This window comes from Crocodylus porosus, unplaced genomic scaffold (assembly GCF_001723895.1).
Source record: "Crocodylus porosus isolate Cpor-Errol unplaced genomic scaffold, CroPor_comp1, whole genome shotgun sequence".
Lineage (NCBI taxonomy): Eukaryota > Metazoa > Chordata > Crocodylia > Crocodylidae > Crocodylus > Crocodylus porosus.
The window spans coordinates 12,158,936-12,174,104 of NW_017728936.1; the positions used below are offsets into that span (position 1 = coordinate 12,158,936).

Here is a 15,169-nt window from a genome sequence, read left to right on the forward strand (position 1 = left end):
CAGCAGGCACTGGGGGAGTCCCTGTTCCCCTGAGCGCTCCCAGGAGTGAGGAGAAATAACGGTCACAAACTGGCAGAGGGGAGATTCAGGCTAGACATCAGGAGGCGCGACTTCACACGGTCAGGGCGGCTAGGATCTGGAACCGACTCCCAAGAGAAGTGGTGCTGGCTCCTACCCTGCGGGACTCGAAGAGGAGGCTAGACAAATCACCTTGCCGGGGTTGTTTGACCCCCAGTAGTCTTTCCTGCCGTGGCAGGGGGTCGGACTTGATGATTTTCTCAGGTCCCTTCGGACCCGACCGACTATGAAACTATAGGTTGCATTGGGTCATGTATAATAACTCACTGAGTTAAAAATAAATAAATAAATAAATAAATAAATAAAAATAAAAAAGTGCAGCAGATCTGAAGAAACATCTGCTACTGAAATGCAGATACCCAGCCCCAGACTTTTGTGGCAGTAACAGAAGAGAAGCAGTCTCTGGGCGTAGGGAAGTAGCATTAATTATGTAAGGTCTGTTCCGTTATTGAAAGAAACTAGTGCTGCAGTGAGCTTAAAATCTGATTGTAAGTGAAGGAAGTTAGGGGAATGGATAGGCATTGCTGGGAAATAACTGATATGGAGGGCATTTTTATAAGGATGGGTTCAGTGCGTGGGAAGCTTCAGCAATGGAGTCTGTATTGGCAGAATTAAAGCCTAAGGTGGGTGGGTGGGGAACAGAAGCTGCCCTGTAATGGGACTTGGCAGGGCTGATTGAAGATTTCCGTAGGGTTCCTGTTGTACCTCCAGGCCAGGCTTTGCGGGGGGAACCTGTCTGCAGACCCTGGGCTCAGATGAAGGAGAAAGTTGGTCTTTTGGGATGGTGAGGTGGCTGCTTCCCCTTTCCTGAAAGCAGCAATGCTCTAAACAAACCTGCCTATGGGAGGAACTCTTGCACCAAGTGGCTGCAGCCTGGGAAGTGCAGGAGACCAGGGGAAGGAGGGCTTCCCGCTGCCCTGCGCCATGGGGAACTCGCAGCCTGCCCAGGTAGATTGGCTGGAGCTTATTGTGCGGCTCCTAAGGTCTGTAGCTGATCTTTGTGGGGGTACCTAGAGTCCACCAGGCTTCCCCTCCCATTTCCTCCCTGCTCTTCTCCTGGGGCAAGGTGCAGCATTGGTAAGGTGCCCCACGCGGGCTGAAGTCTCTCCCTCAAGCTGTCCTGATTCTAGTCCCTGATGTTTGCGGATGCTGTCCTGGCTGGGACCGCTCTCATCTCGAGAAGGGGTGCTGTGAGTGGCTGCCTAGGCACCACGTACCCATGGCTGGAACTGCTAACGAGGACTGTGATAGGGCTGTCTGTGAGGCTTAATGCCGCTGCCAGCTTCCTTTGCTACAAGCCGCTGAAGCTGCCACACCCCATGAAGGCAGCAAAGAGCTTGTACAGCACACGTGATTTATTTCAGACTTTGCTTCCTGGACTTTGTTCTGTTAGATTGTTAAAGCATTTCCCTGTGAACTCCATACCTCGGGAACCAGTTACTATCCAGCACCCCTCCTGAGCAGTGGGGCTGGTGCTGCCAGGATGCTGGGGACAGCTTGGCGCTTCCTTGTTGGCATCTCCATTTCTGTACTAGGATGGCAGAGGCTGGGCTGCGGCCTCCCACCTCCCTGTGACAGGTAACTGCTGTCCAAGCTACTCCATGGGCACCAGTGGGTCTCCCCGTGACAGATCTCGGGGCCCAGGGCTGTTGGTTGTTTTTGTCTGTAACAAGTCCTAGCATCTCCTGTACAAGTTGCAGTTGTTGGGGGCACGTCGCTGCCTGGTGCAAGTGGCTGAAGCTGATGATCTGAGATCCCTTCCAGCCTTGCAATCTATGACTCTGTGGAGCGTAAGGGAGCAGCCAGTGACACCTGTGTGTAGTCCAGAAGTTTTTCTTCTCTCTGAGCCCACTCTCAGCTATTACAGTCTCTAGAGCTGTGATTAATACCCCTTGGCCTTCCTCCCCCGCGGCCTACTCTGCCTCGGAGGACGTGCAAGTGTCAGAGCTGGATGTGGTGAGAGCCTTTCCCCTGTATTTGGGCAGAAATATCTGCAGGTATAGTTGGAGGACAAGGATCACCACCCTGAGCTTATTCATGTGGGTGACAGGGGCTTCATCATGACTTGCTACCAAGTGGTAACTGCATGTTCCCCTGGGAATCATGAGATTTCTTCTGAGTTTGAGGAACTGAGGTGCTGCTTGGAGTTCAGAGGGTATGGTTGCGTTGCGTTGCGTTGCATGGCTCTGGCGTAGGCTTCCAGGATGGATAGGAGCTTCAGCAGAGCAGTGCTGTGGTTAGTCGTTGACACTCACGGGAACTGCTTGCCAGCAATTCGGTGGAGTCCTATTGGTGATCCCCTAAAGAGAGAGTACGTGGCTTCACAGAGCCTATGGCAGCTTGCTTGCAAGAGCTACCATCTGTTCTCACTCTGTGTCTTTGCTCTGCTCTGTGATCCCGGCAGACTTGCAGCTTCCTCCGCTGTTTGTTTCGGTGAAACGAATGGTAACTACACAGCAGATGCAGGCATCGGCAGGGTGCCACTCTGGTGGACCTTGACCTCTGTGATTGACATTGATTGGGCTCCAGGCTGGCACTTGTTTTTGTCACAGGGCTGGGATGGTGCCTGATTGTGTAGCCGGACTGGGCTGCGTGGGTCTTGACTGTCAGAGCTGATGCCCAGCAGGTGCTCTCAGATGCACCACGTGGTTGTGTGACATGGCTGTAACATGCCATGGTCTCGTGCACAGGACACGGTCTCAGTACATTGTGGTGTGCAGATGGACCCTGGGACAGTCTGAAGGCAGCAGCTGAGGGACCGTTTAAAGTCCTGCAATGGAAAAAATCAGTGGGGTCTGGGTTGATGCCCAGGCAGGTTGCGCTGTCTTTTATCGGCACACTCACTCCCCTGTGCACTCATGCACTGACAATGCAGCCCACCCCTTCTCCCTGCAACATGCCTGGGCTCTGACCCAGACCATGCTGGAGGTCTGCAGGTCACTGTCCATGCTGATGAGCTGTCTGTTGCAGTGCACATAGCAGACTGTGCAGAATGTGAGCAGGCAGGTCTGAATCTCGCTTAGCCTGTCTTTCTGTCTTTTTTTGCAGCAAGATTTACTGCACTGGAGACCTCCTGAAGCAGGTTCAGCTGGCCAGGCTCTTCCCTGATGCAAAGCACTTTGTTGACATGCCCCTGCGGAAACCAGCAGGTCAGCACGAGCGGCATGGCTCAGGCCACAGCGCTGCGCTGCTTCCTTTGCTCCCAGACACACACCTGCAGTCTAGTCGTTCCAGTCCTGGGCTGCAGTCACTGCCAGTCTGGTCTGTGCCTGGCCTACGGTAGTCATAGGCCCTCTGTGACTTTGGTCAGGCCACAGTTGGAGTACTGGGCGCCGTACTTCAAGAGGGACCTGATGGCTGCCTACAAACTCATCAGGGGAGATCATCAGCAAATAGGAAGAGGGCTTTTCTCCCCAGCACCACCTGGGGTGATGAGAAATGATGGCAATAAGCTGATGGAGAATAGGTTGGAGATCAGGAGGCAATATTTTAGTTAGGGTGGCCACAATCTGGAACCAACTTCCCAGGGAAGTGGTCCTCGCCTCTACCTTGGGCAAATGCAAGAGGAGGTTGGATGATCACCTGTCTGGGGTCTCGTGAACCCAGCATTCATTCCTGCCTGTGGCAGGGGGTCAGGCTAGATCTGTTCAGGTCCCTCCTGACCCCAGGTACTATGACACTTATGAGTGGGAGTCCTGGCACTGTGCTGCAGGAGTGCAGTGGTGTGTACTGCACTGGGAGAATTGCCAGGATACCTTGGTCCTGGCAGGGGTTACTGCAGCCTCTTCTCTCTTCTCAGATGTGGTGCTGGCAGAATTTCAGCAGCTGATGGCCAAAGCGCAGAAGGGCATGGTGTCCAGGACGGAGCTGCAGCAATTTGTGACTCTGTCCTTTGACGACCCAGGGAAGGAGTTTGAGCAATGGGAGCCTCAAGACTGGAACAGCAGGTGTGCAGTGAACCCAACCAGATCCCTCCTGGTGTGACCCTGGCATGAGGAGTCCTGGGGAGTTCTTTCCTGCCAAATTCTCTTTGCCTTCCAGGCCCCGCATACTAAACAAGATTTCTGACCAGAAGCTCCGGGCATGGGCGTCAGAGCTGAACACCAAGTGGAAATCCCTCGGGAGAAAGGTAGTTGGGGTGGGGAGCCCACTTCCATGGGGCAGACGTGCTGTAGGGTGCATGAAGCGGTCGTGGGGCCTGGGAACCAGCCTGGTTCGTCTCTTTCTCAGATCAAGGTTGCTGTAGAAGCCCAGCCAGAGCTTTACTCCCTGATCTATGTGCCAAAGCCCATGATGGTGCCCGGTGGCCGGTTCATAGAGTATTACTACTGGTGAGTCCTGGTTGGGCAGGGTCTCGCACTGTTCTCAGATGAATCGCTGTCAGCACTCTGGTCTCGCCCTAATCAGGTTGAGCTGGTGAACATGATGTTGTGCGTGTTGTCCCCCGCCCTGCTAATTTCCCCCCGCACTGCAGGGGCTATTCGAGGCCTCCCTCTTGGGGCTGGGGCTGCTGTATGCAAGGCTGAGCTTTGTTTCCAAGCCTAGACCACCTGCAGAGGCTCACTCCCCTTCTGCTGCAGGGATTCGTACTGGGTCATCGAGGGGCTGCTGCTATGTGACATGCCTGCCACGGCCAAAGGGATGATTCAGAACTTCCTCTACCTGGTGGATCGGTGAGAGCTTGCCGAGTGGGGACACCGAGTGCCTGGCTGCCTTAGGCCATCACGTCTGTGGGGGGCTGCAGCTTCTCATCCAAGAGACGCGAGGGAGTCGGCCCTTGCTCCAGCTGTGCCCCGTCCCTTGGGGCGTGAGCTCTGAGGGGGTAGAGGCCAAGGGAGGGATCTCTCCGGCCTGCTGGCTTTGGCCCTGTGCCAGCACCGGGGCTGGGGTGAAGCTGCCCCAGCACATGGTGGGCAGGGTGGTTTGCCACAAGCCCGCCCTGCTCCTGCCTTGCCGTGGACCTGTGACATGGGTTGTCCCAATGGGCAGGTACGGGCACATCCCCAACGGAGGGCGGGTCTATTACCTGCGCCGGAGTCAGCCCCCCTTCCTCGCGCTGATGATGGACGCCTACCTGGCTCGCACCAATGACACAGCCTTTCTCAGGTGGGCATGAGGTTCTGCTGGGCACACCGGCCCTGTGTCCCTGGTGGTAGGGCAGGCAGGGGACCCTCCCCACAGGCCTGGCACCTGCCTTCTGGCCTCTTCCTTGTGCCAAGTCCTTGAGTGTGCTGCTCTGCCTTGCAGCACAAGTGGCTCCCAGGGGCGGCAGAAGACACGGGTCTGTTCCCTGGTAGCCTGGGGCAATGCAGCCTCCATGGCTGGTGGCCGGGGGAGGTGGGCTGAAAAAGGGAGTGTGGGGTTGCGACGTGGTGGGGCAGGGTGGCTGTGCTGCTGGAGCCCAGCCTGGTTAGTTGGCTTGGTTGGCACTGGGGGGATGCTGACAGGCCTACTCTGGCCCCCAGGGAGAACATCCACCTGCTGGAAGTGGAATACGAGTTCTGGCAGCACAATCGCAGTGTGAACATCGCCGTGGGGGGCACAGATCACACTCTTAACCGCTACAATGTCCAGGTTGGGGAGCCCAGGTAACAGCCTAGAGGCACTGCCCGAGCAAGCGATGGACAGAGGAGTGGGACTCCTGGGCTCGAGAGCAGCTCTGCCATGACTTGTGCTGTGGCCTTGTAGCCCAGGGCCCCATCCTCTCCCCTTGTTGCAGGGGCTGTTGCTAGCACTGGGCTTGGCAGATACCTGGCTTTCTGCTGACACCAAGTCTGTTCTAGGGCCCCTTCCCTGCCTCCTGAACAGCGGTGTGGGGGGTTCAGCTCTGCTCTTGAAAAGGCAGTGTCTGGCTGGGTACTCTTCCCTCGCACTGGGGAACATGAGCCGCAGCAGGGAGCTGTGCCCAACTAGGTGCTTGTTCAGTGGAGTGCAGTTGCTGCAGCAAAGGCCCTGTGGTCACTTGTTACGCAGCGAGTCGTGCTTGAGATTCTGAGGGTTATTGAGCAGGTGCTCCAGGAGGTCCCTCCAGCCCAGCAGCACTGTTGCTGGCCAAGTCACTGACCTGGAGTAGATGTGGAGGGGGACAGCGCCCCCCCGACTTGTGGTGTTGTTGGCATCTGGCCTGGCTGCTACCCTGCAGTGCCGGCAGCTGGACTGTGGCTCCCTCAGTGGTAGTGATGCTGGCAGAATTTGCCCTGCTTCCTCAGCTCTGGGCTCCCTTGCGGAGTGGGCCTGGTCCTTGCTGGCACAGCATGCCTGGTGGTGGCCAAGGCTGCTGCTGCTTGGAACAAAGGAAGGGCAAACACCTTCATGGACCTGGTGTGTTTCCCTTCTCCCCTGGCCCCCCCCCCCAACCTCCTGTCCTCCTTGCCTTGCAGACCAGAGTCCTACAGCCAAGACTGGGAGCTGGCAGCTGGCTTGAGTGACGGTGAGGTCTCTGCATCACAGTATCGTCCCCAGCATTGGCAACTCGCCCTGCTCCTTTCTGGCTGCACCCCACGTGCAAGGAAGCAGAGCCACGGGTTGGGGCTGGGCATAGGGAATGGCCTCAGTGAAGGAATCGCCTTTTCTGTACGATAGGATGTGCTGGCCCTGAACGTTCTGGCCATCAGCAGCCCTGGGCTCGGCTGGGCAAGATGATGGCCATCACTGCCACTTAGGTGCTGCTTTGCTGGGTTGTGTGATTTCCCCAGGCCCTTCTTCCACCTGCACTCCAGAGGTCTGCTTCGGTGGGGGACCCTGCCCCCAGCTTGCTGCTGTGCTCCATACCCATCTGATGCACATGCGTTGGCACCTTGCGTTCACCCTTGCAGGACATGCCCTGGCTAGGCACCAGCCCTGCTGCCAGAGGGGTCCTTATGTGATTATCTGGTGCTTGCAGCTGCCAGGCAGGAGCTCTGGGCAGAGCTGAAGTCTGCAGCAGAATCAGGCTGGGACTTCTCTTCACGCTGGTTCCAACCCCCCACGCATGCTGGGACACTGAGGGACACGAAAGCCAGCGCTGTGGTGCCGGTGGACCTGAATGCTGTGCTGTGCAAGACAGAGCGCCTACTGGCAGAGTTCCACAGGCGGCTGGGTAAGGCGGTGCTCGGGCAGCAGGGCTTTGCCCGCGGGGCAGGGACACCCCCTGCTCTTGGAGCAGTGAACTTGTCTCCTGCACCATAACTGCTGCCCTTGCAGTTTGTGCCCATGGTAGCGCAGCATATGGGCAACTCCCTGCACCAGCAGAAGGCATCTGCTTGCACTCTGCCCTGGGTCAAGCGCAGGTGTGGTCCCTTTGCTCCTCTGTTGAGCTGAAGGGGAAATGAGTGCTGTTAGGATGTGACCTGCTCCACGTGCTGACTCTTCCTGGATAAGGGGCTGCAGCAGCCATGTATGAACTCTGGCACATCCCTACTGCCTCTCTTGGGTCCCAGCTTGAAGCTTTATGCTTACTGCCCAAGTCTCCGGGGACAGGGTAGTCCTCTGGCCTTTTCTCTGAGGCTGTCCTGCCAGCCCATTGCGAAGCAGGGGCTGCTGTGGGTGCTGCTACTGGCTGCTAGGGCTCCACAAATGGCTGGGCCTGCTCTCGCCCTCCAAGGCAACAGCTCCAAGGCTGCCCAGTTCCAGGCTGCACTGGAGCGCCGGCTTCAGGCTGTGCAAGCCGTCCTGTGGGATGAGGCAGCTGGAATATGGCTGGACTTCAACCTCCTGACAAAGCAGCGGAACCCAGCCTTCTACCCCTCCAACCTGGTGCCCCTGTGGGCTGAGTGCTTTGTGGACCAGGCTGTGGTGGGGAAGGTGTTGCACTATCTGCAGGTGAGCCAGGCTCCAGAGCACGAGGACACGGCCTGGGTGCCAGTACAAGATGGTTAGTCTCCACTGCTCTTGCAGGTGGGGATGCCCTCGGTGTGGGTTGGTACTACCTACCTTCCTACAGAGCCACTTGTGTGGGGCCGGGGCTGCAGGGCTGCCTAGTGTCGGGTGGGGGGTTCCTGAGGGAGATTCAACTGCTGCTGCAGCCCTGCCTTCTGCTGGAGCTGGGTGCACCTGTCTTTGACATGGGCAGGGGCCTCCCTTCGTGTTAGGGCAGCCTGTGTTCCCCCATGGCAGCTGCAAAGGGTGGCTGGGGCAAGCTTGGCGTGCTGAGCCCCGTCCCTGTGCTTACAGGGGAGCACAGCCCTGTCCTATGAGAAGGGGCTCCCGACATCTCTTGCGAGGACGGGGCAGCAGTGGGACATGCCCAATGCCTGGCCCCCGCTGCAGCACATGGTGATTGCTGGTAAGAGAGTGACTTGTGGGGTGTGCATGGGTCTGCTGCCACGCTGCTCTATCATCTCACTCCCCTTCCTCCCACTGTGTGGCCCGAGTCAGGGGCCAGCGCTGCCGCCTGCACCCAGCCCCAGCCTGATGACGCAAATCCCCCTGTGCAGCAATCACGCTGTCTGCCTGGTCCCTGCGCTGGCGCCCGAGTGCGCAGAGTGCCAGGCAGCTGGCAGGGGAAGAGGAAGGCCTTTCACCCACATTTGTGGTACTGCTGCCCAGCTGGGACAGACTCTGTGCTGCTTGCCCTGGGTGCGACCAGTTGGAAAAGCTTGCGAGCAGGGCCACCCACTGGCAGTAACCCCCGTCCTCCAGCTCGTGTAAGCCCCAGAGGCCACAGCCTGCGGCCTTGATTGGGCTGGGGGGTGGTAAACGGTACACAAGCGTGGCTGCAGCTGCAGCCCCTGGGGCGGGAGGGCCTGACTGCTCCTGCCACGGCCTGGGCCGCAGGTCTGGCAAAGTCCAGCTCCTGGAGCGCACGAGAAACGGCCTTTGCCCTGGCCCAGAACTGGACCCGGACCACCTTCAGCCTCTACCACACGTACCAGGCCATGTTCGAGAAGGTAACGCGGGCGGGTGCAGTCAGGCGCGCAGCCCTGCTCCGGCAGCCCCGGGGGAGGGGGGCGGCCGCTTTCCCTGGTGTCGGAGGGGCCGAGGGGCGGGCGCCTGGCTCTGGCTCCGCCCCGGGCCGACCTCCGCGTCCCCCCGCAGTACAGCCTGGACGGCGAGGGCAGGCCGGGCACCGGGGGCGAGTACCAGGTGCAGGTGCGTATGGGGGCTGCGCCGGCTGCGCGGGGGATGGCGAAGGTTCGGGCCTCCCTGACGCCGCCGTCCCCGCAGGAGGGCTTCGGCTGGACCAACGGCGTCGCGCTGCAGCTGCTCGACCTGTTCGGGGACCGCCTGGCGGCGCCCGTCTCCGCCTCCGCGCCCCGCGCCGCGCCCCGGCTGGCGGCGGCTGCGCTGCTCGTCCTGGCGGCGGCCCGCGGATAGCCGACAATAAACGCGGTGCACTCCGTGCGTGTGTGCGAGCCCTCTACCGTGCGCCGGTGGGGGCGAGGAGGGCGGGCTCCGCGCACGCGGCCTGCTGCCGCCGGGAGGGAGACGCGCGCGCAGGCCCAGCCCTGCCCACGTGACGGGAGACGGCCGCGGTCACGTGACGCTGCCGGCCGCCGCGCGCCAAGATGGCGGCCTACCTGCAGTGGCGCCGCTTCGTTTTCTTCGAGCGCGAGGCGGTGAAGGAGCCGCCCGGGCCCGACGGTGGCGGGAAACCTTTGGCGCTGCCCCCAGGCCTCGCGGTCTGCGACTCTGGCCGCGGCAGCCTCGTCTTCGGCGATATCCTTGATGGGGCTGGGTGGACGGTGTCTGCCGGGAGAGCGGTCGCAGCGCTCGAGGGTCACCGGCAGCGGCGGTCTCGGTTCGTGCCCCTGGGGCGCTCTATCCCGGCCTTAGGGGTGCAGCGTCCGGCCTGGCGCTGGGCTGCTAGGCAGGGCAGGGGCTCGAGTGAAGCCCCCGCCTCCACTGTGCGCTGGGCCGCTGCTACCCTCGCCTCCGGTTGTCCCGATCGCCCCGCCGGCCGTCCTGCACTGTGCGATAGCGCTGCTGGCGAGAAATGGGTCAGTGTTCGAGCTGCTGCCGGCCACCACAGAGCATGAGGAAGGGTGCGGCTGGGTGAGGTTTGGTAGCAGCTGGTTGTAATTGAAACACCTTGACTAGCATCCACATATGGAAGGTCAGATCTGGTTCTTGTCACGTTCCCTTCAACTGAGCAGCTTCCAGGCTTATAAGCTGCGAGTGACCCACCTGTACCAGATGAAGCAGCACAGTATTTTAGCTTCCGTTGGTGAAGATGAAGAAGGTATTAATCCCTTGGTAAGTCAAATGACAGCGGGGAGGTGAGCTGCTGGACCTGCCTGCCTTAGGAAGAGTTCCTGCAGCTTATTTGTTTAAAAGACTGCATGGTAAATCCTGGGCCTGTTAGCCTGGGAGGAAAAAAAAGAGGTTTTAATCCAACCCTCTTGTAATGCTTTCTCCTCGCATCTGAACTCTGTCCCCAGGTTAAAGTCTGGAACCTGGAGAAGCGAGATGGTGGAAATCCACTTTGCACAAGAATTTTTCCTGCAATACCAGGGAACAAACCCACAGTTGTATCCTGTTTAACTGTCCACGAGAATCTTAATTTCATGGCTATTGGTAAGTGAAAATCACCCCGCTCCTGAGGGTGCAAAAACAGCTCCCAAATCTTTTGGTTTTTTTTTTTTTTTAGCTTCGTATGGTAAATTAGTAGGAGTTAAATTATAACTGAAGGGACTTTTGAGAAATTTTGGTTCTCTTCAGCTAAAACAGAAACCTATTCAGGAAATGTATTCATGAAATCTGTTTTTCAGTATTCATTGTAACCGTTCTCCTTGGCTGCTTTTCAACATTCCCATGGAATATTTGCAGGGCAGATATGGGAGAACAAAACAGATTAGGGCCTGGTGCTCTTGACCTGAAGTCTTTATGTTTCTATGCAAACATAGGGGAGTACTCATGAAAGAATGCGTAGCACTAGGTCCTTTAATGGAAGCTGAATTAAGTGCAAAAAAAGTGAAATAGTCTTCCACTACTTTTTCCAGCTCTGTCCGTTTCACTCACTTGCTTCAAAATGAGTTGAACTGCATCTAAGCCATTCCAATAGACGTTTGTCTAACTGGTTCTTAGAAGCCTCCGATGATGGAGTGATGCTAACTTTTCTACGTAATCTTTTCCGTTTCTTGCCTGATGTGTAGAAAGCAATTTCTAGTCTAAATGTTTATTTCTTTCTGAAGTGCGTGTTGGCGCTAGTGCCAGCTCAAGTGTGTCAGGAGACCACTTTATAATTATCCTCTTGGCAGTGGCTTCTAACGGTTTTTGCTTTAAATTTAGACTCTTGGACTTTTAGCGAGGTGGTGTTAACAACACGACTTAAAGGACTTACTTTAAATCTGTAATTTTTGAGTAGGTGGTTTTTATTTACATTATATTATTGGTGGGTGCATCAGAACTTACATACTTTTGAGGTGTTTGATTTTAAACAATGGCTAAATAAAACTGGTTCTACTGAGCTAGGCATCCGTTCTAGCAAAGCAAAACAAAAGGAGAGTAAAGAAAGAAAAACAGTCTGTAAAGGGAAGTGTATGCAGGTGTTCTGAAGGTACAGGACATGGTGACTGCACTTTTTCAAAACAGCAAGCCTTTTTCTGAGAATCAGGAAACATCAATGAACAGATTCACTTAGGGTTTATGAAGGGTAGGAGTGTGATATTTGGTTAATTGAAATAAGATCCCAGGCTCACCTGTTTCTAATATCTAGCTGGGATGGGAACCAAGGAATATTCAGCTACGTGGGACTGCCTTATGCTCGCACTAGGCAACGTGCTGGAAGTGCCATAAGTATAAATAGTTGAGTCCAGGGGTGTCGAACATGTTGCCTCTGGGTTGGATCTGGCCCGTGGAACCATTCCACGTGGACCAGTCAGTGGTGGTCTGGGGGCAGGCCTGCTGCAGAACTCAGGGTCCCGGGACCCTGACGAACTCATGGTGCCATCTGAATGTGGCTCTGTGTTGCCGCCTGGCACTGGGGAAGTGCTGTCACCTGCGGTTGCTTGTGGCTTGTGGATCCAGTCCAGATCTGGTCCAGAGTGTTTGACACGCCTTGTTTGTCAATTCTCTTCAACAGGTTTTGCAGATGGGAGCGTTGTGCTCACAAAAGGGGACATCACACGCGATCGACACAGTAAGACCCAGATTTTGCATGAAGGCAGTTACCCAGTTACTGGCCTTGCCTTCAGACAATCTGGCAAAACCACGCACCTCTTTGTTGTAACCACTGAGAATGTCCAGGTAAGGCGTGAGTTTGAAAAAACTGCAGCGGGGGCCAGGGTGTGGCTCACTGGCTGCATTGGGTCCTGAGTCGTCATCTCACCTGTGCCCCTACAGTGCTACACGTTGTCTGTGAAGGATTATCCTCGTCTGGAGCTGGACACTCATGGTTGTGGCTTGCGCTGCTCTGCCCTCAGTGACCCCTCTCAGGATCTCCAGTTCATCGTGGCAGGAAATGAATGTGTCTATCTGTACCAGCCAGATGAGCGAGGTCCCTGCTTTGCTTTTGAGGGGCAGAAGTTGATAGTTCACTGGTATCGGGGATACCTCGTCATTGTTTCCAAGGACCCAAAGTGCTCTCCAAAGTAGGGCTCCTGGAGCGGACAAGTCCATTTAATGTATTCAGTGTACAACTACTATTCCTTTCAACTCCCGTTGTGCTTTGTTATGTTAGGTTGTCTACTTACATTATTGCGCAGTCTTGGTATTGGAACCTAAGAAAGGCTCCTGTGACTCCATCTGAACTTGCAGAAGCCGTTGGAGGATGGTGGGGTAGCAGCACCCACATCCAGCGGGATTTGTTAGCTCCCTCCTATAACTGATACTGATTTTCCTAATAAAACATATAGAATAAGAATTGAATACTTCCATAGTGGTGTAGCTGTTCGGAGCTTTGCCTAAAGGCTCGATTTATGAGGTAAACGTCAAGACGAATCTTGCGTGCTTGCTGAGGACACCTCAGTTCTGGGTGTGTTAAGACGGTGCTGTTGATAACTAGACTTAGAAATCCAGGAGATTTGTACCTTACGCTCTCTCTCTGTGCTCCTTCCGTTCTCCAGATCTGAGTTTGCTGGGAGTGATCCACAGAATTCAGACAAGCAACTCTTGAACATCTATGACCTGTATAACAAATTCATCGCATACAGCTCGGTTTTTGATGATGTGGTTGATGTGTTAGCTGAGTGGGGGTCTCTCTACGTTTTGACCAGAGATGGGAAAATCCATGCGCTGCAAGAGAAGGATACACAAACCAAACTTGAGGCAGGCAACTCTTGCTTTGTTTGTTTGACAATTTTTCGTCTGTATTTTATACCTCTGATCGTAAAGACTCATTAGATGGGTTAACTCGTTATGGAGTACTAATGTACTGATAGCGTATTTGTATGACTGAGGGGTTGCAGGCCTCTCTCAGTGCTGCTTACAGCCCGTAAAACGCTTTGAGTAGCATTAAACAGAACAAACGGCTTGCTTTCGGAATAGTACAGTGACATCTCTCTGCTGAGGAACGTAGCAAATTAAACGTCGTTGTCCAGAATGGAGATAGCGTTCACCCTGCTCCATTTGACAGGTTGAATGTACTTATATGTGACTTTCAGTGTCCGCAGAATCTAATCTTTCACTTAAATATTGAAAAGTCCAGCTGTTTGGGTTGTGAGAGAAGCCTTTCGAATCTGAATAGAGTACAAACCAATGCATCTTGTGAGCGTTCTGTGTATTGAGGGGAATGTATCATCCTAGTTACCCATTTTGGCCCATAAGGCATGAGAAAAAAATGAAATCTGGTTCCCATCACCGAGTACATTTGTGACACCTTGGTCTATATAGCTGACCTCTTTAGTTTTTGAAAGCTTAGCAGGGCTGAGGAATCAACTTGAGGTTGAGTATGGAGGGAAAGCACAGCAGCTGTGGTGAAATGGAGCATACATGTGATCTGATGAGGAGAGTGCCTTAATGAGACATGGTCTAGAAGTAGGTAGGCTGGTCGGGAGGCACTTCCCTGCAATCTTATGTGCCAGGTTTCTGTTTTGTGAAGCCTTGTTACCAGAACAGCGGTGGTTGACCCAAGTCTACCTCCTCCAGTCTATCCCTGCGAGACTCTGATTTTTCATTCCCTGAGGCCATCCTTCCCACCTTCAAGGCTCATCCTCTGTCTGTGTTTCTGTTGTTCTCCCTCTGTGTTTTATGACCGAGAAGTCCAAGTTGCTTAAGTCTCAGCAGAAGATTTGTGGGGTGGCTTTTTTTTTTTCCTCTGTCTTTTGAGTTCAAGGCTGGTAAACAGTATATCTGCTTTGGGAGGAGGGAGGAAGCCACAGTTGTCCAAATCTTGTTCTTTCACGTTCTCCAGATGCTGTTCAAAAAAAACTTGTTTGAGATGGCGATTAACCTGGCCAAGAGTCACCATTTGGACAGTGATGGCTTATCGGAGATTTTCAGGCAGTATGGAGATCATCTGTACAACAAAGGGAACCATGATGGAGCTATTCAGCAGTATATCCGGTAGGCAGAGACTATGCTGAGCAAAGGAAAACGAATAGTATATACGTGATCCGCAGGTATCTCTTTATTTGTCTAAACCCAGAGTCAAACTTAATCCTGTGATGATGAGAGAGTTGATGTCGCAGAGTTCCACGCTTACAGCATAAACGCAGGAGAGGGGCCTCAGCATCACTCAGTGAAGATATCTGCTATTCTGACTGCAACTGAATAGGAGTCAAAATGTTAAGGAACAGGATATAGACTTAAACCTGAACATATTCTAATGCCACTGTATACGCTGATGTTTACAAGTGTCTGGAATTCTGTATGCAGTAGTAGTAACCCCATCTCAAATAGGACACGGCACAAGTAGAGGAGGCTTACGGAAAGAGGACAGAAATGATAGAGGGCCAGGTGTAGCGCCGGAAGGCTGGAAGAAGGCCACTGTGGTGCCGATCTTCAAGAAAGGATGGAGAGTGGATCCGGCTAACTACAGGCTCATTAGCCTAACTTCTATCCTGGGGAAGATCTTAGAAAAGTTTATGAAGGAGGCCATCCTTGAGGGACTGGCCCAGGCTAACATCCTAAGGGATAGCCCGCACGGGTTTGTTGCGGGTAGGTCTCGTTTGACCAATCTCATTTCCTTCTATGACCAGGTGACCGATCACCTGGACGAGGGAGAAGAGATTGA

The 15,169-nt window shown here is 54.7% G+C and overlaps 2 protein-coding genes across 3 annotated transcripts in view; both read left to right on the forward strand.

Moving 5' to 3' along the window:
- The first annotated feature begins 1,430 nt into the window (after nt 1-1,430).
- On the forward strand, nt 1,431-9,394 carry TREH (trehalase). The gene is made up of 15 exons (XM_019547149.1): nt 1,431-1,656; nt 3,127-3,227; nt 3,878-4,025; nt 4,120-4,207; nt 4,309-4,409; nt 4,659-4,751; nt 5,068-5,184; nt 5,544-5,666; nt 6,459-6,508; nt 6,962-7,156; nt 7,661-7,878; nt 8,230-8,341; nt 8,833-8,945; nt 9,094-9,147; nt 9,223-9,394. Exons 1-15 carry the CDS (start codon nt 1,562-1,564, stop codon nt 9,370-9,372), a joined length of 1,758 nt encoding a protein of 585 aa, XP_019402694.1. The 5' UTR covers nt 1,431-1,561; the 3' UTR covers nt 9,373-9,394.
- Nucleotides 9,395-9,535: 141 nt separating this feature from the next.
- VPS11 (VPS11, CORVET/HOPS core subunit) overlaps nt 9,536-15,169 on the forward strand; it is a 15,296-nt gene continuing 9,662 nt past the window's right edge. Inside the window, exons 1-7 of one of the 2 annotated variants that reach the window (XR_002103183.1) lie at nt 9,536-9,714; nt 10,103-10,251; nt 10,437-10,572; nt 12,080-12,243; nt 12,340-12,587; nt 13,062-13,263; nt 14,348-14,499. Coding sequence is in view for 1 of the 2 variants with exons in the window: in XM_019547153.1 (XP_019402698.1) it covers nt 9,564-9,714; nt 10,103-10,251; nt 10,437-10,572; nt 12,080-12,243; nt 12,340-12,587; nt 13,062-13,263; nt 14,348-14,499 (1,202 nt within the window). In the remaining variant the exon portion in view is untranslated. The remainder of the gene's footprint in view (nt 9,715-10,102; nt 10,252-10,436; nt 10,573-12,079; nt 12,244-12,339; nt 12,588-13,061; nt 13,264-14,347; nt 14,500-15,169) is intronic. The other variant, XM_019547153.1, reaches the window with a different exon arrangement.